Source organism: Fusarium subglutinans (genome assembly GCF_013396075.1).
Source record: "Fusarium subglutinans strain NRRL 66333 chromosome Unknown NRRL66333_c0000020, whole genome shotgun sequence".
Lineage (NCBI taxonomy): Eukaryota > Fungi > Ascomycota > Sordariomycetes > Hypocreales > Nectriaceae > Fusarium > Fusarium subglutinans.
The window spans coordinates 102,052-125,774 of NW_023502083.1; the positions used below are offsets into that span (position 1 = coordinate 102,052).

Here is a 23,723-nt window from a genome sequence, read left to right on the forward strand (position 1 = left end):
TAGGCCTGAAGTGGAAAGGCCGACAGCCCGGGTTCCTGAACTGGCATTCCAAAGGTTAGCGACGGTGGAGGCCCAAGCTAGCTCAAGGTACGGGCGGATGCGGTCCCGACCTTTTTAAGGGTCCTAGTGGAGAGGTAAGCAAAAAAAAAAAGGGGCAAAAAAAAAAGACCTTTGAATTCATAAGATCTCAGTACAAGAAAGGAAGGTTTTGGAGTTATTGTAGGTGGGCATGATTTTAAAACTCTCATTCCGTCGGTTGATAGCACGATGATTAGTAGTTACGAGGTAAGGTCGGCCAGGGAGGTATGTACATAGTATGGTGAGTTGTCAAACTGGACCAGAGTTAAACTCCGGGGAAATAATTGACCTGGACTGATTCAATGCCAACCCACTTGTCCTAAAATGGATGGGACTGTGCAGGCATGTTCATCCTCGAACCATGGAAGAAGAAATAGAAGAGTATCGGAACCCGTGTTCAACAGTGGTGTGGTAGTGACACAGGCGCTGTAGGCCAGTAATGCCATATCTGCTGCTCTAATTTGAAGGTAATAAATCACGAGCAAATAAAGAGAAGCCTTAGTGACAACGTCGCAGCCGCCAGTACTCGACCTCGACCAGTTGTCGTGCTCCAGAATGCTGAAGACGAGTCGTGTGTTGAAACTGCTAGTTACGACATATGGAAATGATGAATGATACATCATCAAAGCGCAATTCGCAATGCAGACAAAGGTATCCCCTACCAACCTATCGTCTGTCGAGTTCTTCGCTTCGAACTTCTTCCAAGATGCCAGAGGCCCTTGGCGAAATTACGTCGTGACCAGTGCGGGTACCGACGAGAGCGGGTCTCATTACAGAATAGCTCCCCCTTGAAGATGTTCGCTGTGGAGTGCGGACGAGGCTAGCTACCTAGGCTATGTACAGCGATTCTTCAGTGGCCAACTGTTCAGTGTCTGAATTGGATGATTTGCTGTCAATCCTCGTGCTCTACAGCGTCACGAAGAAGGAAAAGCTGGGCCAGCACACACGCCCAAACTTGGAAGTGGCCGCCGACCAGCGCAGGTGCGAGAAAACGACCACCGACACCAGAGGCAGCTGCATGTGCAGGCACAGACACATGGTACTCGACCCTCTCTTGACTCTACCTAGTCCAAGTTAGCATGAAGTTTTGAGCTGCCTTGTCCACTCATTATCGAACAAAGCTCTCGAGGGCTCATCTAATCTCATATCGCGCCCCTCGAATGAGAGACATCTTCAATTTGCTCAACCGTGTCTCTCCCACGCAACTCCTCCCATCTTGTCCTTTTCCTACTTCTTCCCGTTAATGCTGTCCGCCCAACTTCGCAACTGACAACATTCCCAAAACCCCGATGTGCCCGGCCGGCATCATCCTTTTCTCATCTTTGCGTCTTCTGGCCACTCTTTTTTCTCTCTCATGAAGCTCTTTTGTTAGGTTCTCGATAGACACTTTTTTTTTTCTATTACTGTATTTCGCGCGGCACCCCTGGAAGTCAGTTTCCACACCCCGGAAATTTCCCACCTAAATAGCTCTCGAGGCAAACCGTCATTCCGTCCGCCCCCTTAAAGTTGGACAACGCGTCGCGTAGTATTCAAGTATTTCTCGACCGTTAGGAAATACCGGCCACGATTACGGTTTCGCAAACCTGTGTCCCCTCCCTCAGGCCTTCGAGATCGGCTTTTCAATTGAGCGACCGACCCTGAGAGAAAGGACTGGCTCTATTTGAGACTCAGCTGCAGACATATTCTTAGTCTGCACTGATCTCCCTGGGTGAGTAAACCGACACATTTTCCTTATTTTGGTCTTGGACATGTATGAGCTGGCAGAGCACACATTCATCTCCAGACGCCACTGCATAACTCACAGTTGCTGACCGGGTCCGCCACCAAACAAACAGGCCACTGTAAAGACGTCTTCTACAACGTTGTCGGCTGCTCCTCCTGGTGCATCCGCACAGGACGGTCACGGAGCCTCATACTCTCGATCCCGCCCTGCCTCACCGGCTTCTCCTACACTTTCGAATACGTCAACTGTTGACGGCGAAGAGGAGATCGAGTCTTCGCCAGTTCTTCCTCCGCTTCAAGCTCCTCGACTACCGGAAAGAGCTTTACAATTTTTGAGGACACCACCTCCCGACGAAACGCAGTTTGGTACCGCCAGCTGGGGCTCTCCATATCCCCAGTCAGATCGCAACCTTCGTCGTCATAGCTCTGGAAGTGAAGCCTCGGACGACTCTCCAATTCATCACCTGGACATCGAGACCCCTTTCCTGCGCCCAATTCCTGATCTACTACGTTCACAGTCCGACCCGCCAGGCTCTTCGCTGAGTGCTGCCGCCGCCGTCCTCGCGAATCGTGCTCGACGGCAGACTCGTGGTCTTACTGAGGATTGGATACGTACGCACACCACTGACGACCCAAACGAAGAGAGTCGACACTGGTTTAGTGACGGAAGTGGGAGCGAGCACTCTTCGGTGAGCGGCTCTGAACCTGGATGGTTGGAAGAGGGCGAAGCGCGCACTCCCCGACCCAATCAGAGAACAAGGGATCTGTCTCGAGAAGGATCTGGACACCATCCACGGGCCAGATCTAGCATCGAGACTCTCCGACCAGGAGATTCTCTCAGTCCCAAAACGGGACAGAATAGCAGTATGGCGACCTCCGAAGCCGCGCCAGTAACGCACGATGCGGCGAGCGACAGGTCTCAGGCCGCCTCCACCCCGGATGTACCTGTCGCAGAAAGTCCAAAGAAGCGTGTCCCTAGTGCTACCGTCAATGGGGAGCCAGCGCTGCCTGCAACGCCGATGAAGGGCACTCAAAAACCTCTTCCTAAAGAACCGGCACCAACACCTCGACTAAAAAAGAAGGTTCCATGGAGAGGCAAGAACATCATGGTTCTCATACCACGAGACACTGAACGAGGCCAACCTGGCCAAGCGCCCATGCCTTTGCGCCAAGATGAGATAGAGAGGATGTTTTCATCATGGGAAGAGCTCGGATATGACATTTCAGGCTTTGACTTGGAAGTTGAAGGCCATCAGGTTGAAGGCACAGCGGATTCTCAAACTCGAGATTCCTGGCCAGATTTTGATGAGGTGGTTAAAGAGAGGGAAGAGCGCAGCTTCAAAGTTACTCTTCCCGATTTGAATGCTTGGAAAGACTATATGAATGAGCTTCAGGAAGCGAAGCTGCGAGCGCTTGGTGTATCTTTTGGTGATGATGAGCCTGAGCAACCTTCTATCTCTCCTGCAACAACCGATCTCAGCCGTCAACCCTCGGCTCAGTATCCTCCTCTTCCATTTTCTCCTCCCCTACCCACATCATCAGCCTCAAGCAACCATGGTATGCCGGGATTCCAACCAGGCCATTTCGTACGGCCCTCGACGCACAGTCCGGGTCTTTCTCATGGTGCCTCACCACTTTCTTTCGCTGGTATGCCCAGTAAATTCAACCCGCGGCAATCCATCTCGTTCCCTGCCAACAGCTCGCCATTTGGCTTCCAACAACAATCTCCATCGGGTTGGCCAGGGCTTAACCGCCATGATTCGCCTTCTCTCATGGGCATGATGACTCCACAATCCCCTTTCGGAGCAGAGAGCCCTGCTGCCATGAACCTGCACCAGCGTCACCAGTCTCTACAATATCCCATGCTACCTCATCAGCAATTCTCATATTTGCAGCCTGCTCGAAACTCACCCCGCCTGGAAGAGGTTCGCGAAGACGAGGAAGAGCCTGCTAGCAAGAGCCCATCAAAGACACCCGAACCTTCTCAGCAACAGAACACGGATACCCTCCAGGCTGAGATTGATGATGCGGAGTACCACTTGGAAGAGCAGCTTCGCAACGAACTGGAGCACGAGGATTACAACCCCCAACCTCAAAATGAGCAACCTGCTACCCTCCCAGATCCGTTTGTCCCGGCTCATGGTCATCAAGCATCTGGTCAATTCACTGTCCAGGAGCGGTTTGCCAGTGAACAGTGTAAACCCCTGGTTCTGCATCATCCTCGACCTCATAGCCGTGGCCACTCTCTGTCACAGGGTTACTTCCGTGACCATAACGAGAACAGTGTTACTGCTGATGAGAGCAATCTCACCAAGTTCAGCAGCCTGAATGAAATTCCAGAGTCCCACAAACCTGACGATGCTTATGAGATTGAGACTAATCCCAGTAATTTGGGCACACCTGTCCAAGAATTTGAATTCCCTGGATTCGGTCACCAGAAGAACTTCTCGACCGCTAGCAACCCATGGAACGATGCTGGCTCAGTTGATAGCGGGAACAAGATGGATCGGCGCTCTAGCCATGCTAGCAAACCCTCGCTGTCCAAGCTTAATGTGCAAGCACCTGAGTTCAAGTTCAACCCTACGAGTTCCTTCACTCCTGGGCAGTTTGACTTTGGCAGCAAGAGCAATACTTTCCAACCTGGTGCCAGTAGCTTTGAGCCGGCGGCTAGTACATTCCAGCCAGGCACAGGAAGTTTCCAACCCGGTGTGTCTAGCTTTCAACCTGGCGCGAGTACTTTCAGACCTGGTGCTAGTAGCTTCCAACCAACTGCCAGCACCTTCCAGCCCACGGCGAGCACCTTTGAACCTGGCAAATTCCAGGGTATCGGTTTCGAGGCATCTGGATTCCAGCCCTCAGTGTTCCAGGCGAACACTCACCTTTCTGATACGAACATGTTTACGTCACCTCCTGCGAAACAGCCTACACATGTTACACCAGCCAGAATCAACGTCAATGCGCCGGCTTTCTCCCCAGGCGACAGTTCGTTTAGCTTTTCAACATCAGGCCCTAAATTCAACGTTGCTGCGCCTACATTTACGCCTCACTCTAACGCCTTTACAAGTCCAACCAGCCAGGGCCGTGGCAGCATCTTTGGAAGTATTGACCTTTCTTCCAGTGACATGCAGTCGAGCAAGAAGTCGAAAGCTGTTCCCATCAGGAGGCCGTCCAGTCAATCATCTGCTAAGTCTGATGAAGCCGAGCAGCAGTTTGATGTTGACGGTCGACCTCTGGCTGATGAGAACAGAGTTAAGCGAGCACGTAGCTCTGCGCCTGGCGGTGATGATGTGCCATTGTTCGCTGAACAACCTACCCAGACCGATGGATCGGCCGAAGAAACACTGGAAGCCACACAAGATGACCATGTTCTCCCTGCTGACACGTCAATGTCTTCTATTGTCACCTCGGACCAGATCGACACCAAGGCCACTACAGCCGCTCCCTCTGCGGCGCCTTCCGTTACGTCCACAAATGAGAATAATAACTGGAAGCCATTCGAGTTTGATTCCAACCAGGATATTCAGAACTTTAACGATGCTCGACCATTTGGTGAAAATGACTTCAAGCACGAGCACAAGAAGACTCTCTCCGCCACTGCCGAACCCTTCCAGCCTGGTGCGAATTCTTATGGAGAAACCACACAGACTGAAAATGAAGAAGAATCGGACGTCTCTCCCGTGGCCAGCCCTATGCTAGCCCGTGCTCCTTCTGGGCTTGGTACTTCTCGTCTTAACACCAGTCAGCCTCCACCGAGAACTGTTTCTAAGGGGCTTGGTGCTTCACGGTTTGCTGATCCTCCTAAGCCTGCTAAGGGTCTCGCTGCATCCCGATTCGCTGGCAGCCCGACTCTCGGCGAGAAGCCTCTTCCTCCTCCACCAGTCGAAGACGATGTCGTTGAATCGGTGGAGGAAGAAGCTAAACCTGAGCTGTCTGCTACTGTAACGCATCCTGCTGTTCGTGGCAATAATGAGCCTACATTTGAGGAGATTGACGCTGTTATGGATCAATTCTTTGATGATCCTACGATGGGTGTCAACAAGACTGTCGAAAATTCACAATGGCAGCAATCTAGCCCAGTTCGCACTCTTGCGTCTATGGCTACCTCTTCTCCCTACAAATTGGAGCCTGCTGCCGATCAGTACAACCGTGATGAAGCCAGCTTGACGCCTCGGGAATACCACCCGATTTCCGACGCTTCTGCTCAGCCGGTACCAAGCACTGAGCTAGAGGACCCATTCCTGGATCCTCCTGGAACATTGATCAATGCCGATGGTGCTGATGCTGTTGACGGCGAGAGCCTGCCCGCTAGTGACTGGGAGGCCGCCTTTACTGAAGACGAGCATGACAAACTGGAGAGTCGAGCACAGTTCTTCGATGGACGTGTCAATGAAGTTGTTGGAAATCTATTGGCCTCACGCCTGGAACCCTTGGAGAAGACACTTTTCTCCATCCAGCAAGTTTTGGCGACCCGAGCTCGACGTTCACCTTCTTCCCGACGCGACATGCGTAGCGTCTCTGCTGAGCTCCAGCAGAGCGACGCCGATGACGAGGATGAAGAACCCGTTGTTCGTCGCTCGATGAGTCCTCGACGGGACAGACGTCTGGACCAGATTCGGATTGCTGTTATGGAGGGTCTTCAAGCTCAGCAACGCAGCAAGCTTGAGGCCTCACCTGGCCCCCTTTCTGCCCCAGTCAGCTCCGAAGCACCGACCACTGCTATCCTTGAGGCCCTCGAAGGACTAAAGCAGGAGGTCACAAACAACGCAAACCGTGAAAATAGTCTGAAGAAGATGATCCAAGAAGCCATCGAGGCACGCATACCTGCTGCCCCCAAGTCTGAGGAGTTAGAGAACGCTAAACTCAATGAGCTTCAGGACAAGATCACCGATCTTGAGCAGCGTCTATATTTTGAGCAGACCAAGGTTGAGAATGAGGTTTCTGAACGTCGGGCGGCTGAGGACTTGGCGTCTGAACTCATGCGCAAGCTTCAAACTGCCGAGACCCGTATTGAGGTCGAGATCATAAACCGCAGCGTTTTTGATCAGCGCGTAGCCGACTTGGAGGAGAGACTTAGGGGAGCTGAAGAACTCAGCGAGGAATCAGTTGTTGCTCGCCGTGCTGCTGAGGATAAACTTACTGAAGCCCGTGTTCAGCGTGAGATTGCTGGCGAAGAGGTGGTCCGTCTGCGCGAGCTGGTCGAGCAAAGAGATCACAAGTTGCGTTCACTCGAGCAGGCAAATAGCAAGACTGCTATGCGCATTGCCCTCTTGGAGGCTGCTCAGAATAACGCCACCCAGGCTCAGCACGAGGCTGTTGCCAAGTGCAAGGGCATGGAAGTTGAGCTCAAGGATGTTCGACAAGACAACCACCACTGGCGTGCAGAGGCCGAGCGATATGACGAGTCTGCTCGACAGAAGGGCGCCGAGTTAATCCGTGCTCTCGAAGACAACCAGCATATGCAGAAATCCTTGACTACTCTTACGACACAACTTGAGGAGAACGAGCGTGTTCGGGAAATGTGGCGTGGCAAGTTTGTTTCTCTTCAAGAAGATATGGGACGGGCCGCTCGCGAGATTGCAGAAGAGAACGCCCGCCGTATCAAGAAGGATCAGGCCATGCTTGCTAGACAGGAGGTCCTGGATGCTCGTCTACAGGCTGAGGCTAAGACCCGAGAGCGCTTGGAGATTGAGATGGAGCGTCTGCAATCCAACGAGCGAGCTGGTATGCGTGCAACTAACGAGTGTGCTCGGCTTGAAGGCATTGTTGGCGGACTGAAGACAGAGAACCACAAACTCGAGCAGAAGGCCATGCGTTACCAGCGCGAGTTTGAAGAAGCTCGCGAGTCTGGTTTGAGTGAAGTTAAGCGGACCCGCATGGCGTTGCAGACCGAGATCGACGCCGCTAATAACCATGTCAATTACATCCGCGAGGAGCTCGAGGAGCATAATTCTAAGCTTCGCGCTGAGCTTGATAACGTCAGACTCGAAGTGGATACAGCTAAGGCTCAGAATGAGATGCTTCTTGAAGAGGCTGAAAACAGCAAGACAGCTGAAATTGAAGAGCTTACGCGAAAGCACCAGAATGAAATTGAGGATCTCCAGACGCGGTACGAGCGCCGAGTCCACAACGCGCAGGAAGATGCTCATAAAGCCGAACAGCATCTTCTCGAGCGACTTAGCTTGTCTACCTCCAAGACCGAGCATCTTCAGGATCGCATTTTGCACCTTGAAGATAAGCTGGAGATTGCCAAACAAGCGGCTGCTGCTGCGGCTCAAGCTGCCAAATCTGCCGGAGCTGATATCAATATCGCTGTTGCACAGCCTAGACAGGCATCCCGGGATCTTGAACCTCCTGAGAGAATCTCTCCCCAAGCTCTTCGCGAATCTATCATGGTTCTCCAGGAGCAACTCCAGGCCCGCGAGCAACGCATTGAGGAGCTTGAACACTCTTTATCCAAGATGGACCCTGACGCCTCCTCAAAGATTACCAAACGTGATGATGAAATTACTTGGTTGCGCGAGCTTCTCGCGGTCAGACATGAGAACCTGCAGGACATTATTGCCGCCCTGCAAAGTGATCGTTTCGACCGTGACGCAGTGAAGGATGCGGCGATTAGACTCAAGGCTAACCTCCAAATGGAGGAACAGGAACGAGAGAGAGCCATGAACGGTGGTTCTGCCATCAACCTACCAAACATTGCTCAGACAATTCAGAACGCTACGCCGCGTGTGGCACAAACGATTGGCCCTCTCGCGGCTGCTTGGGGCAACTGGCGAAAGGGGAACCGCAGTCAACCATCCCTCAGTAGCCTGTCTGGCGTCCTCAGTTCGCCAGCTCCTCGTCGAAACGCCACGCCATCGCGTAGCAACTCGACATCCCAGAATAACTCGCTGGGCGGCCTCATGACACCTCCCGCTTCTAGCCTTCGTCAAACGCCTCCAGAAGACAATAGGCCTCAGCCTACCGCTTTTGCCAGCACCGGGCGCCGATTTCCATCACAAAGCTATGGTTCTGCACGAGCACGAGGGGCTTCAAACACCTCACATCGAGCAGAGCCGACTGTTGCGACGCCACCGCCTAGGGAGTCGGAAGATGAACCCATGACTCCCACAATGATGCGAACTAGTGGCTACGATTCGGATGCTCAACCTGGAGACTTTGACGATAACGATTTCTTTGAAGACTGAACGGATTCAAAGACGTATCGGCTTCAGCAGGGGATACTCTGTCATGATTATTTATATTAATTATTTCCTTTGTCAAAATCATCAACTACGGCCGATGCATACATATGCGGTTCACATTATTACACTAGTTTCACCAAGACTGCGAACCTAGAAAGATACCCCCTTTTGGATTGATGTTTATGCTACACAGATTGGGATTATTTGTTCTTTATTTTCATGGAGTCTTTCATTTGTCTCGCATTGTTCAACTTCATGATGAAGCTCGTGTTTTGGAGGACTAGTTAATGAAGAAGGCGGCCAAACCTATACAAGAAAAAGGACTAAAAAACAACGGCTGAAAAATGATAGTGGACCAACAAGTTTTGTTATTTTAGTTATTCTACTCACTGTCGTTTGCATAGCGGTGTAATGGACGTCAATTTGGCGCGGTACAGCATCGAAGACGATTGCTCGTTGTACATAATCATAATCTACTCTCAAATGAATTGTTAAACAGTTGGAACTTATTGGACTGACGCACTGCTGTTATGAAGATGGCGGCACACTTGTTTTGAACCAGGCTACAGTAACCAGATAGCTGAGTAGTGGGAATCCTTCTCTTGTTAACATTATGTGACATATAGCTATCAGAATCAACAAACCACCCTAACGATGTCCAAGCCTACTGTTATTTTCTTTTTTTAGTTGTTACTGAGAAGCTTCTCTACCGCCCATTTTACCGAGAAGTTCCGCAGGTCTGAATAGTGCTGGCCAACACCAACAAAAAGTACAGGGACGTTTGTCGCGTGAACAAGACTAACCAGGGTGCCGACCATGTCACCAACAGTGTCACACTTGGAGATGATAAAGCCATCAAGTGTGCGAACAGCACCAAAAGCAGCGTTGAAGTTGCGTGCTTGAGCGACTGAGTCGGTACCTACGAGAGCCTGAGATTGAGATTAGCCAATGCCGAAATGGGTTTCAATGAACGGACGACATACCTCGCCAACCATGAGGATCTTGTCAGGTTGAGCAAACTTGGCAAATTTCTCGAGAGAAGACATAAGGCGCTGATCGTTATGTCTTCTGCCAGCTGTGTCAATGAGAACGACGTCGTAGCCCTCTTGCGCAGCATGGGTCACGGCATCCTTTGCAACCGTAGCAGCATCCTTGCCATAGCCTTTCTGGTAGAGTTCAACGCGACCACCTTCACGAGCCGTCAACTCCTTGAGGTTTCGGACGTGAACAGCAAGTTGCTCGACAGCGCCGGAGCGGAAAGTGTCACCAGCGGCGATCAGAACCTTGTACTTATTCTGGAGGAGGAAGAAGCAAATTTTGGAGAGGTTGGTGGACTTTCCTACACCGTTGACACCCACAATTGACATAACATATGGACGAGCCTTGCGGAGAGATGTCACCGGGGGAGCTGTGATGGCGTCTATTTCGCGAAGAAGGTCGAGGGATGATGTTGGGGTAAGCATCTTTGTGAGCGAGGCCTCCATGGCGGCTTGAATTCTGGCATTAATACCTGCGAAACTGGTCAGATGGAGTCAACAGGACATGATAGCGGTCAGTGAACGTACTCTCGAAACTGCCGGTTTTGACACCAAGCAATTCCTTCTCAACACCTTCGCATAGCCGGACAGCAGCTTCTCGTGCCACGTTCTTCTGAAGCAAGTGCTCCTCCATACCCTTCATAGCCTTGTCGAGATCTTCTTTGGTCAATGTCTTGCCTCCAACAACGTTGCGGAAGAGACCGCTAATAGCGCTGACGCCCGACCCCAGGAGGCCAGACCTGGTTTGTGTCTTTGCTCCCGCTGCCTTCTCTGCTTCTGAAGCCAGGATCTCATGCACCTCATCACCAAGATCCTTGAGTACGAACTTGCCCTTTGATGTTGAGCCCCATGTGTTGCAATCAATCTCATCCACTGCTGTTGATCGCCCCATTGCCTCAACCTCAGAGTCACTGGTAGCATGTGCCTTTGCGGAATAGTCAAGCTGGACATCGTCTTCCTCGTCGGCGAAGCCATCGGCGTCCCATTTGCGCCCCTTCTTGGCGACTGCCTTCTTCTTTCGCGGCGCTTCGTCGCCGGAAGACACCGGAGCTGAAGTCTGGTTCTTCGCTTTGCGCGCTCGGCGAGAAATCTTTGCGATAGGACCACCCTTTGCGACAAGGAGATGGTTATTCGGTGTTCCGGGTCGTGATCCGTTCGGTGTCAAAGCGGGGGTTGACTCGTCGGCTGAAAGGGCATCCTGAGGCCCATTGAGGTGGCGCCCTCGGTATGTTAGACCTGGCGCAACAGGAGGGTTGTCACCATTGTTCCCCGAGATGATTTCTTCTTCTAACGGGACTGCGCCAGCCGTGATAGTGGTGGAGGGAACCTTAGTACTAGTTTGGTCGAGCTCCTCGAGTTGTACGTCGAAGTATTCATCGAAGGCGTGGCATTCAACGAGGGTAGTATGCGGCTTGGTCAATTGTTCACCATAGAGGTTGACGAAGATAGTCTTGATATTGTCAACGAGCTTGTCGACCCATGAGAGGTGGAGGAGGGATCTGTAGACGGCCTAGAGAGGGAGTGGAGACGTCAGCGCTAAGGAACAGGGGAGAAGCCATCATGACAAGTAAGACCCAGGACTCACGACGAAGATCACGCCCAATTCCTTAACCAGAGTCCATTTGAGAGTATGCTGATCGCTCTTGTAGGGAATGTTGGCAGCCGCGGACCTTGAGTCGCTGAGAGCAATAGCGCCACTCTTCTCCTCGATAAAAGTGTCTGCGATGAAGTTGTTGATGATGGAGGGGTTTATGGGAGTGTAAGTGCGAGACCAGACGACCACGCCCGAGGTGGTTAATATTTCGAAGGAATCTAACATTTTGCGAGTATCTCTCTTGAGTGTTAGACAAGAGGAATTGAATGATGATGCTGGTGGGAGAATTAGTTAAGGTGCAAGCCAACGTGGAGGCGAATATTCGTTGGTAGATGTGGCTACTGTAGAGCACAAAGCAGCCTATGGAACTAATGGGCAAGTCTAGTTAGAGATAAGATAAAACCGCTGCACATCAAAAAGAAAGGACAGGGACTCGACCCGGACACGCCGTTTGGGCCTAGGCCATCCTTGGAGGGAGATCCAACCCTAGGAGCAGTCGTATTTCAATCATTGAGAGTACGGAGGTGAACATGACAATATGAATCAGGTCAACTGAGAATATTTTAGTTTCACTGCCTAATGATAAATATCGTCTGAAGAAACTCAGGCGTCTCTGCCTCTCTGTTGAATACGATATCGAAACAATCACGTGTTCCTTCTAACTTAAAGAAACAGGGGCTGACGTTGAGCTCCCTAACTAACTGTGGCAGTGGAGGTTGCCAGGCTGGAGCTCTCCATGATGCTAGCGCCCAATCAGAGGAAATCGACACATTTCCTGAACTTGACCTACCAGGAACTGAACAAACACCAGCTTTACGTTTAACCTCGTCATCAGCCATCACCCACTCACCTGAACCCAGCTCGAGACCTCGAAACGGCGGAGAAAAGCAGAAGAATACCCAGCGCATAAAGAACACGCACTCTCCTCCGTCATGCAGCGAGCGACATACGCGCAGTCGCCTCCCCTTCACCATCCAGTTCCTCAGCATGTGTCGACCGTCCCTCAATTAAGATCGCCGCCTCCTCCTCCAGGCTCCGCGCAATCACAGCAAGGCTACGCTGCCAACGCGGGAGGAAATCCATATCAGCAGCAGGGAGGCACCAGCGGCAACGTCTTTGGCCAGTATGGCAACTTCATGAACGACCCTACAGCGCAGGTGGCGGCGCAGTTTGGACAGACGGCCTTTAAGCATGGACAGGAGTATATGGAGCAGAACGTGAGTCCTACCAGCAACACGGTGGTCCTTTGTGGCACCTCGTACTAACTGCCGTGATAGTTTGGCCGATACGTCAACGTCTCTGCCCTCAAGCATTACTTCAATGTCTCCAACTCATACGTCGTCAATAAACTCTTCCTCGTCCTTTTCCCCTGGAGACACAAGCCTTGGTCTCGCAAGCAGGCTGTTGGGCAGAATGGACAAGAGGGCTGGTATCTACCCCCACGAGAAGACATCAACAGTCCCGATATGTATATTCCAGGTGCGTAACGCTGCCAAGGTTGGAGACCGTCACAGCTGGACTAGTTGGCTAATTGTAGTACAGTTATGGCACTTGTGACATACATTCTGCTCTCGACGTTGATCGCTGGTCTTAACAACCAATTCCAACCAGAACTTCTTGGAAAGACAGCTACAGTTAGTCTAATTGTTGTCATCGTTGAGATCTTCTTCCTGAAGCTGGGATGCTACCTCCTGAGCATCTCTAGCCAATCCCAACTCCTTGACTTGATTGCCTATTCGGGGTACAAGTTTGTCGGGATTATTACCACTATCGTCGTTGCCGAGATCCTTAATGGCGGCAAGGGTACCGGTGGCTGGGTTGGCTGGTTGGTCTTTGTCTACACTTACCTTGCAAACTCGCTCTTCTTGGTAAGTTGCATGAATAGTTGGCAAATGAAAACATACACCTGCTAACTATCTGCTTAGATGCGATCACTCAAGTACGTCCTCCTGCCCGAAACATCTGCCGGCTCCAGCGGGCCAATGCAGACGGACTCACGGGCGAAGCGCAGCCAACGCACAAAGTTTCTTTTCCTCTACTCCTACTTTGTGCAGCTCTTCTTCATGTGGCTTCTCACCAGGGCATAGTGAGTGATAGCTCACGAGTGAATCACTTGTTATGTCCAGTATATCTGCATTGCTCTCAAAGGGGGCTTAGAGACATCTGAGAGACATAAACATTAATATTGGTCAACAAACAATGGGGCGGAGAAGGTAATGAGGGATGACTGGGGATGTATGATAGCAGCTTGATCTGAACGACGAAGCATAAAAAACGTCAATGATTTTAATTTATTCAACCATGAGCTACAGATTTCAACGATATTTGCCCAAAGCCATTTCATGACTACTCACCTGCAGCACATACGTGTCTAGGTAGTAGAGTGTAGTTGGTGTTAACCAATTAGGCGTGGCTTGCATCAAACTACATCCCTCTCCACCCATGTCTTTAATTAATGATTCATTCGTGTCCCTGTATCTCTGGTTTCGTTTAAAAAACACAACTGTTCTCACGAGCTGCTTTTGTTAACCCTACAGCCCAGCACTCTCAGTACACTGGGTAGAGTGTCCTCGGAAATCTTGGCTCGCCTATCTTAGCGCCGATCTCACTGTCTCAACTTAACACGTCTCTATTCTTATCACCTCTTCAACATTGTCTTCTCTTCCATTCACACGAACCCTTGAGTTTTTGAGTAATAATAACAAAAATGGACTACCCTCCCGTCGTCATGGCCACTATTCAGAGTGCCGCCTTGGGTGGCATCGCCAATATCTTGGCTCAAGGCATTTCGGCCTACAGAGCTGGGGTAAATCTGGTAATTGAATACACTTTCAGATGCTTGAATGCTGGTACTGACTATTCTCATCTTAGAACGATATCGTGATAGACTGGATTCCTGTGTTCCAGTTCCTCCTCTTCAACGTTATCTGTACACCACCCAACTTCTACTGGTATGCTTCTTCTTCCCTTTGGAACCTTCAGACTGACGCGTCCCAGGCAAGACTTTCTTGAATCAACATTTCCCGCTCATCCTGATGATGTTCCTCAAGCTAAGGACTCCAAGGATGCTAAAAAGACTCAACCCAAGCTTTCTGTACGGAACACACTTATCAAGTTCTTTCTCGACCAGACTGTTGGTGCTGCTGTGAACACCCTGCTCTTTAGCATGTACACCCATGCCCTACGTTCAGCTATACAGCCCGCCCCCGTCATCACCAGTCTCACCAAGGCCATCACGTACTGGACTTCGCCAGGCACTCTGGACTTTGGACGTGTCAACTGGACAGCCGTTTGGGAGGCTTCCAAGGTCGATTTTGCTCCCCTTATATTTGCTGGATGGAAACTTTGGCCTGCTGTCAGCATTGTCAACTTTGCAGCGGTCAAAACCGTTGAGGGACGCAACCTCGTAGGTGCTTTGGCTGGTGTTGTGTGGGGAGTTTATATGAGTCTAGTTGCTGCCCAGTAAACCGGAGCGATGTACGTAGGCTTTAGCGATCGACTCTGGCTAAGCCGAAGCGTACGGGCAGATAGACAGCAACTCAGTCGAGTATACACGGGATACCGAGAACTCCCTGGTCGGTAGTTTTGATTTAAACGGAGGCAGCAGAACATGAGCATATACGTGACCGTGAAACCTGAATCAAACTTGTTGTATATTTGTTCGCTCTTCATTTCTTACGCTTGCATATCAAATTCCCAACCTCAAGCCTTCAAATACCTCAAACTACTCACTGACAGAACTTCCCGAAGCTATGCTGATTCTAAAGTGTCAGAGTGTGCTTCTGATGACACACTCTCGACTTCCCAATCAAACAGCGATTCGTAAACCGAGCAGGAGATGTCGCTGGCATTTTCAAACAGATCTTCTCCATTAAAGTCCTCCAGAGGCACAGATTGCTGAGGTAGAGGATTATGCCGAGGAGAGGTTGTGTCTGTAACACCGAGCGGTGATGCCCCCCCAACAGTTATGATCGTAGCGAAACCATGGCCTCGAAACAACACTGGCGCTTGCACTACCAAAACGTCTCGGGGGAAAGTATGATCGGGCACCTGGCGTTGGGTCAAATGTGGCTGGTTGACCATGGGCATTGAAGCCAATTGCTTCAAATGGTCGGTTGAACTGCTCAAGTACACTCGAGGGCATTGGTGCGGCCAGACGGTTTATATCGTCTACTTCCGAGTTCATTGCGAGGTCGGACATGGGCGAAGGCGGGTGTTCTGCCGAGCTTTCAACCTGCTTGGCTGGTCTCGGGGGTGACCTGGGGCACGCACGAGGTCTCATGAACCAATCTGGTTCTGGTGCTGTGGCAAAGACATTGAACTTTGTGAAGAGATTGTCGGCAACTTGATAACAATGCATAAGCCAGGACCGCATCTTCTAGAGGCAATCTTCGGTTTGCCCGGGCTGCAACATTGCGCAGGAAAAGTTGTAGATGAGTGCCAGTACCTATCTGATATCCTTGGGTAAGTCTTGGGCTTGGATAATGCATGACCATTCACGAGCTGCCTCGAAAACTGGATCGCCATCGGGTTCAATAGCGCGCAATGATCTGAGGATGTTAAGGTGATCGATGTTCTCGCAGCAAGGCTGGTAAGCATGAAGGCCATCGAATGTCATGAACTCTAAAAGATACATAGTCGGTATGCGAGGATGTTCGATCAAAATACTTGACAACCCACGATATGTAACATCGGTGTAAGGTAGTGCATGATGGTCGGGTATGTCCAGAAAGGTATTAGAGTTCTGTATATCGACAGCCCGACCGAGAGTATCGCTATTCGTATTTGTAGGTGATACCATGCTCCCATGTGCTATTGAGGGGAGTTCGATCGCGGAAGCCTTGAGGTCTTGTGGGTGGATCCAAAAGGCATAAGAATGCCCGTGGAAGAAAACGGCGGCACAATCTCCGCAGAAAGGCTGAATCACAGGTCGAGTTGTCCATATGGCATGATGACATTCGTGGACTGGGCAGAAGTACTATGCCTGTCGCCCAGTGAAAAGGCTATTGTGAGACAACTGATGGCGCTCAAGGACACCGTGAGTGTTGGTGGTGATGGAGAAGCACTTGCACATTGTGATATAATGAAAGTGAAAGACGATGATTGGAATGATTTCCCGTGAATTAGTGCTTGTCTTCAGATCGAAAGACTGTGAGATATTTCGTAAAGTTGAAAAGGATCGCAGTTGGATGTAGTCATACAAAAACCACTATGCCAATAGGCCCAAATAGAGTCCCTACAGTGAGGGCCTAAGGCAACAGGGATATTCTGTAGGTTCAGCAGATGCACCTCAGGCTTGGAAGGATCCATCTGTAGTGGCAAGCAGGAACCAGTGACGCCCATCGGACAATTAATAAAGGCCCAGGAGCCAGGTTGTCGGGCCAGGCACCTCTTGATACCTTACTCAGCTTGGGTAGGTACTGTGCTTGCTCTAAACGCGCCACGCAGAAGCCATCGTGGAGTTTAGGTACCTTAGGCAAGGCGCCTATCGATTGGGAGATAGTTGCCAAGGCAGGTAGGCATTCACCAACCATCAAACTGGAAGGCCAGATCTGATAAGGGCTACCAAGATCTGGCCAAGCATTTTGGCAGATCAAGCCCCTACCTAGATTGTTCAAGATGTTACCTTGTCCAATGCTATGCTAGTCCGCTGACTTGCCAAGGATTGGAAGAGATTGCTCCTCGTACGGAGTTCACTTCTCTGCCCTAGGCTATAAGTGTCTCTGCTGCGAATTCCTCCAGCAACTCAACAACTAGAATACATAGAATTCATCCATGGAACCTTTGCGTCTGTGGTGGGGCTAGGCCATCGCGGAGTTCCCCTACCTACCTACTTGAGATTGGATACCAGCATTTCTTAGCAGCGGCCAAGCCCAACTTGGTTGAAGCTTGTTGACTAGCACGGTACCGAGAGCTTGGTGAGTTCGGGAGATGCGCAAGCACCCGAGTGCGAGCCAAACTCAAACAGGTAGGATAAGCAATGTGCACGAGGATGACAGTTGTCACCCGAAAAGCTAGTAAACTTACTCACCATCCATCATCATTGATCGATCGATTCGATGCCCACGCCATGTGAGACAAATTCCGAGATCGGTGGGTGCAGTCATGCCAAGGCGTCGGCTGCGCATATCACAACGTGCCTCTGAGATAATAGTCCCCGATCTCAAATTCGCCGACACGGAGATGGCTTCCAACACGGGCAGCTCATGGCTGCAATGCTCTTAGCGCTGAAGGACGGGCTGAGTGACAGTCGTAGTTTTTGCCTCCGTAAGCTGCGTGCCGTGGTGTTGCGCTACACGCACATAGTTCCGTTTTGCATCAGAAACCACATACCTAGTGTCGATGCAGCGAATCAGATATCGCAGTTAGCGAGGTGCAGCTGCATGCTTTCAGGCTATCGTTATGCTCGAGTTGGCTTTGTTCATCTTGCGATTGCAATTATGCTTCTTCTTCTGATGAGTATTCGATAATCAACATCGTCTTTGTTGCAGCGGCGAAGTTCAAGTTGCGAGCGTTTTGATTCATCGCACTCAGCATGTGATTGTTGTGCTTGGTTGAATCCTTGTAACAGCTGTGGTCCAGGATCCCTCTCCATGGGGTTTTTGTCGCATCGAACTTCTCTTAGAAAACTCGCTCAGTTGAAACATCTCGAGTCATGGCACCGGCAACTTTCATTCTCGGCCACTTTCGACACCATCTCCCAGACATTGCCATCCCAACATTGAACAACGTATTCCAGATAACATGTTCCATTTCAGGGATGGCGTCTCTTTCTCCTTCTGTTTTTGCCCACGGCGCCTCTTTCAATGATGCTGGTTTTCATAGGCGGCCACCGGAGCAATTATTGCTTAGCCTCTCAACCCCCAGCCCCCATCTCTACTTGATCTCCAGTATATTGCATGGCGTGTGTTAGCGTGTGTGGTCTGTAAGGGGTTTATTTCAGGCGAGTCCGAAAAACTACGGTGAGGTCTTGCTGATCCATTTGGAGAGACAGACTGATGTGTTTGAATGACCTCGAGTTTCACTATGGGGAGTATCGCATGGAGCGGCTCTTATTCAGTGTCATATGAGTAAGAAGAAATCGAAGCTTGATTTAGAACCTGGAATCCAGGAATTCGCCGCCAGCCAAGAACCAAGAAGCAGGTACTGTAGTGGAGACAGCCACTAAAATGACCGTTCCTCTTTTGGTGGAAAAAGCCACTAAGTTTTGTCATTCATCATTCATCACCCGCTAACAAATTGGCGCATCCACTCAGGCTTCTTCTACAGCAGGGCGCAAGGCATAAGATACCCCACCAGGGCACATTGCTGGCTTACAGTAGATCCCCAATCCTAGCACCTGCCTGGCGCTGGCGATTCAGAACTTCCCGTCCCGTACCAACCAAGGCCAACATAACACGCCCATACCCATTCAATTTCTTCCTGACCACGACAAGACGATGGCTTCATGTTCTTCTTTGGGCTGAACAGACCCGGGGCTTTCTTTTCGCTTCCAATTACACGTCACTGATCGCGTGCGACTTTGACGACCTCGATCATCACTAATAAGATCCTACCTCGAGGTGCCTCCAATTTGCGACTGCAATGACGACACAAAATACGGCCAATATCTCACCTCTCTCTCAATTTTAGGGCGGCTGTCGTCCGCTCCCCCAGTAGTTGCTGAGCCGTATCGATTTCTGCCAGCCCTCATAGTCTCATAGTTTGGGCTTTGACATGATCACACTGCTCAATGCCGCCTCCAGCTCTCCAACACCTCGGTCTTATCGACCTCGTCGCTTCTGACCCTCGACCAACATTCGTCGTTGCATTGCCCGAGCAAACATCCTCCAGGATATCCCATTATTCAGCCGACATCCTGTATCGAAACCCTGCCTTACAGAACTCTTATACCCTCGACCACTCCATTGCCTCTATCCCTCAAGATGTTTCCCACTCGCCGTTCTGGAATTGGGTCACCAGCCCGCCATCTGCGCCAACGTCTCACACTGATGCCACAGGTCCTGCACCCACAAATACGCAACACTCGCTTCCATATCTTGGTGTTTACTGGACACGAAGCATAGTTCTGGGTCAATGGGTGGTGATGAGTGGAAATGAAACGCCTCCTTCCTCAGAGCCCCCGCGCAAAGTTCGAATAGAGGGAAAGGAGGGTGAGACAACTAGAAGATATCCCCAAAAATCGCCACTGGACAATGCGCGTTTACCGTCCCGAAAAAAGTCGGAGAGCAAAACTCCACTGCATTATCGCGATGAATCAAACCCAGGGCTCATGATCCCAGTCTCCGACTCCGAAGCAGAGCCATTTCTTGACGTGGTTCAGAATGTGGATTGGGAGTCGACGTCTCTAGGACCCATGTCAGATTGGCCCGCCCAACTTCAGCATACATTCAATCAACTCGTCTCAGATTCGCGACCAGTGGCGCTCTATTGGGGCCCCGAGTATGTCACGATCTACAATGAAGCCTTTTCAAAATACTGCGGCGCTAGACATCCTGGACTTTTAGGACGACCAGCACCTGAAGCTTGGCCTCACCTCAAAACTAGGCTCGATGAAATGACGGCTTCGCCATCGAATAACTATTCGAATGCTGAGGATGAGTCCAAATTTTTCATCCCCTTGGCAGACGGCTCGCATGAAGAGACATATGTCAAATCTTCTATGGTCCCCATTGTCTACGACAAGAAATGCCTCGGAATCCAGCATTCGCTACTTGAAATGACCTCAAGACGACTTTGGGAGCGAAGGATGAAAATGCTTATTGATCTCGGTGAGGCCCTTGTCTCTACGAAGGATGCCAAGTCGTACTGGTCCAGGACGATTGAGGAATTGGAACGCTGGAGCCCTACCTACGATGTCCCATTGGCTTTTCTGTACTCCGTAGCAGACGACGAATCCGACACTACCCTTTCAAAATATGATTGCCCCAAGATTTGTCATCTTGAGGGCTCGCTGGGCGTGCCAGAGGGACATGCGATTGCTCCTCAGACCCTCAGTCTCAGGGAAACAGATGAGGGGTTGGCTTCTGTCATGAGGAAGTCATTGGATCACCGCCAACCAATTCTTTTGCAGACAAAGGACGACACATTGCCAAAAAGCCTGTTACACGGCTTAGCATGGCGCGGCTTTGGTGACCCTTGCCAGGCTGCCATCGTGTTGCCTATTCGTCCAACCAAAGAGGAAAACGCCATGGGTATTCTGTTCTTAGGCTTGAATCCTCGACGCCCATACGATAACGATTATCGGCAGTTCATATCCTTGCTGAACCAGAAGCTTACAAGCTCTCTTGCCTCCACAGTTCTCTTGGAAGAGGAGGCACGGCGGCGGCGCAACATCACCGAGCAGGCTGCTTACGACAATGCTATGCTTACACAGCGACTAGAGTACCAAACCGAACAGACAGAGAGATCTATGCAAACGTTTACCGCGGTTGCAGAATTTATCCCCGTGGGTATGTGCTTTGTGGATGTCGAGGGTAATATCACCTTTGCCAATGATGCCTGGCATCGTATTACCGGATGTCCAAGAGGACCGATCGTGCAAAGCACATTTCTCGAGTCGGTGCTCGAGGAAGATAAAAAAAAAGTTATACAAGCATACAAAGACGTCCAGAAAGTCGACACTGTTACTTTCGAATACCGCATCACCCGAAACGAGAACACAGCGGGTCCGAAAAGCTTCAAGTCTTCTACAGGTCCTTTATCTTCAAACGACGAAAGAGTCTTGCGTCATATCCTGGCTTCTACAAAGGCCGAGAGAGCTCCAGATGGCACTGTCATCCGAATCCTCACTTGCTTGACTGACGTAACGGTACAAAAAGACACGGCCGAGGAGGCGGTTCGCAGGGCACAAGAAGCAGAGAATCTAAAGCGCCTCGCCGAGTTTGCCACAGTTGGAATGTACGATGTCAGCATGGATGGAAGATTGCTGAGCGCGAACAATCTTTTCTGGGAACTGACAGACTTGGAAAAGGTCGATCTCACAAAGACCGATGTGAGGCCCTGGCCAGAATGTGTTGTGAAGGAAGATTTGCATATCCTACAGGAAAGCCTCGATAAGCTAGTGGTATCAGGACGAACTGAAACGGCCGAGTTTCGACTCCGCAACGGCTTGGTGACAGAGGACAGCAACGGGAATTCAGCTGTGGCCCCGCGATGGGTGCTTGCTACGTTCATGCCAGTCAGAAGCTCTGACGGCGTGATTCAATCCTTTACCGGCTGCCTGAGCGACGTTTCGATACAGAAATGGCAATTGGAGCAAGAGAAGCTTCGCAAGGAAGAGGCGATCGAGTCGAAGCGTCAGCAGGAAAACTTTATCGATATGACCTCACACGAGATGCGGAATCCCTTAAGCGCTATCCTTCACTGTACCGACGCAATCATTGCCTCTCTTGCGAGAGTGCAAGATATCGGCGATGACTCTGCACCTCTTACACCAACACGAAACGGCTCTCAAGACGATGAGAGAAGTGTTGTCGAAAGATCAGCTGAGGAGAAGAAGCTTCTGGAGGACAGCATCGAAAATGCCGAGACCATTGTGACGTGCGCTCAACACCAGAAACGCATTGTTGATGACATTCTCACAATGTCTAAACTCGACTCCAAGTTATTAGCCGTAACGCCCTGCACGGTAGATCCGATCCAGATTGTAAAAGGCGCCCTCAAGATGTTTGAAGTGGAGGCTCGCCGTGTTGACATTGAGCTGACCTCTTATGTCGACAAGTCGTACAAGGATCTCGCATATGACTATCTGGACTTGGATCCAAGCAGAGTTCAGCAAGTCTTGATCAACCTCCTCACGAACGCGCTGAAGTTTACCAAGTCTGGCACCACCCGGCATGTTACTGTCGGGGTGAAAGGGTCTCTGGAACCACCAGGAGAGGCTATGACGATGGTTCAGTTTATTCCTCGATTCTGCGATGTTTCAGAGGAATATGACCAACCCGCGTTTAAGGGACGTAGTCGCTCTGTGTATCTCTTGTTCGAAGTAAAGGATACGGGCCAGGGTTTGACGGTGGAAGAGATGGGCAGCCTCTTCAATAAATTCGTTCAAGCGAGCGCTAAGACACATACCAAATACGGAGGATCAGGACTTGGGTTGTTCATTTCCAGACGCTTGACAGAACTCCAGAACGGTGCGATTGGTGTCTCCAGTCAACCTGGCGTGGGATCAACGTTCGCATTCTACATCGAGGCTTTTGTGCCAAGTGAAGCCTCACGGAATGAAGCGCTCGCTGCTGCGGCTGCAGCCAGGTTGATTACTGGTGCTGACGGTGCAGAAGCTGATGGCAAACGACCCTGTCGAGATATTCGCTTGCAGAAGCATCAAAATCCTAGAGGAAATGTTCGGCTTGATGGGATTCTTGTCGTCGAGGACAACCTGATCAACCAGCAAATCACAAGGCGCGGTTTGACGGACCGAGGCTTCCTGGTAGATGTCGCTAATCATGGAATTGAAGCCCTCGACAAGCTGAAACGCCGGCAAGGTGGTACTCCGGGACTTGGCCTCAAGGTAGGCAGTAGCCACTCTGGGAGGAGTAACGTGAACCCACTACCTATAGCTATCAATCTCGTTCTTATGGATATCGAGATGCCGATTCAGGATGGGTTGACGTGCACGCGAATCATTCGCGAACTAGAAGCGGAAGGGGAAATCTTCTGTGCGTCTGGCGGCCGCATTCCTATCATTGCGGTTACGGCCAACGCACGACCGGAACAGGTCATGGAAGCTAAGCAGGCTGGGTGTGACGACGTTATGGTAAAACCATACAGGATACCGGAGCTCATTGAGAAGATGCAAGTGGTGGTACGACGGATGGGAGGACTCAGCCCGAATTCCCCAGTAAGATGATTGGCATTGTTTAGAGGGCTGGAAAACAGCTACAGCCCAGGTGGAATTACATTTCGATTCACGAATGCTGGCGTTGACCAAGGTCAGGGACTACGTGTGGAATAGAGACGGGAGCATCATGTAGTTGATCTCACTCAAGCTGTCTGGAACAGGCTGAGACTGGTGAGATTACCAACCGAAACATGGTGGCTAAATAAAAAGATGGCATAAGAAGGAGTTCTGGTACATAACTGCATAGGCATAACGGAGTTTTGGTC

The 23,723-nt window shown here is 50.7% G+C and overlaps 6 protein-coding genes across 6 annotated transcripts; 4 read left to right on the forward strand and 2 right to left on the reverse strand.

Annotated features, from left to right (window-relative positions):
- Positions 1–717: 717 nt before the first annotated feature.
- Positions 718–8,987, forward strand: FSUBG_2380 (myosin heavy chain; the record flags this gene model as incomplete). The annotated part of the gene is made up of 2 exons (XM_036680146.1): positions 718–813; positions 1,914–8,987. The coding sequence occupies 2 exons, from the start codon at positions 718–720 to the stop codon at positions 8,985–8,987; spliced, it is 7,170 nt and encodes a 2,389-aa protein (XP_036542057.1).
- Positions 8,988–9,667: 680 nt separating this feature from the next.
- On the reverse strand, positions 9,668–11,840 carry FSUBG_2381 (fused signal recognition particle receptor; the record flags this gene model as incomplete). Its single annotated transcript, XM_036680147.1, has 4 exons — positions 9,668–9,913; positions 9,968–10,494; positions 10,550–11,531; positions 11,607–11,840. 4 exons carry the CDS (start codon positions 11,838–11,840, stop codon positions 9,668–9,670), a joined length of 1,989 nt encoding a protein of 662 aa, XP_036542058.1.
- A 707-nt stretch (positions 11,841–12,547) lies between these two features.
- On the forward strand, positions 12,548–13,702 carry FSUBG_2382 (Slh1p interacting factor; the record flags this gene model as incomplete). The annotated part of the gene is made up of 4 exons (XM_036680148.1): positions 12,548–12,832; positions 12,893–13,094; positions 13,158–13,483; positions 13,541–13,702. The coding sequence occupies 4 exons, from the start codon at positions 12,548–12,550 to the stop codon at positions 13,700–13,702; spliced, it is 975 nt and encodes a 324-aa protein (XP_036542059.1).
- Positions 13,703–14,322: 620 nt separating this feature from the next.
- FSUBG_2383 (integral membrane protein Mpv17 PMP22 family) lies at positions 14,323–15,081 on the forward strand (the record flags this gene model as incomplete). The annotated part of the gene is made up of 3 exons (XM_036680149.1): positions 14,323–14,421; positions 14,487–14,566; positions 14,613–15,081. The coding sequence occupies 3 exons, from the start codon at positions 14,323–14,325 to the stop codon at positions 15,079–15,081; spliced, it is 648 nt and encodes a 215-aa protein (XP_036542060.1).
- Positions 15,082–15,525: 444 nt separating this feature from the next.
- Positions 15,526–16,689, reverse strand: FSUBG_2384 (gtpase-activator for ras gtpase; the record flags this gene model as incomplete). Its single annotated transcript, XM_036680150.1, has 4 exons — positions 15,526–15,959; positions 16,116–16,238; positions 16,296–16,390; positions 16,595–16,689. 4 exons carry the CDS (start codon positions 16,687–16,689, stop codon positions 15,526–15,528), a joined length of 747 nt encoding a protein of 248 aa, XP_036542061.1.
- Positions 16,690–19,347: 2,658 nt separating this feature from the next.
- On the forward strand, positions 19,348–23,466 carry FSUBG_2385 (sensory transduction histidine kinase; the record flags this gene model as incomplete). The annotated part of the gene is made up of 1 exon (XM_036680151.1): positions 19,348–23,466. The coding sequence occupies one exon, from the start codon at positions 19,348–19,350 to the stop codon at positions 23,464–23,466; it is 4,119 nt and encodes a 1,372-aa protein (XP_036542062.1).
- Between the last annotated feature and the right edge of the window lie 257 nt (positions 23,467–23,723).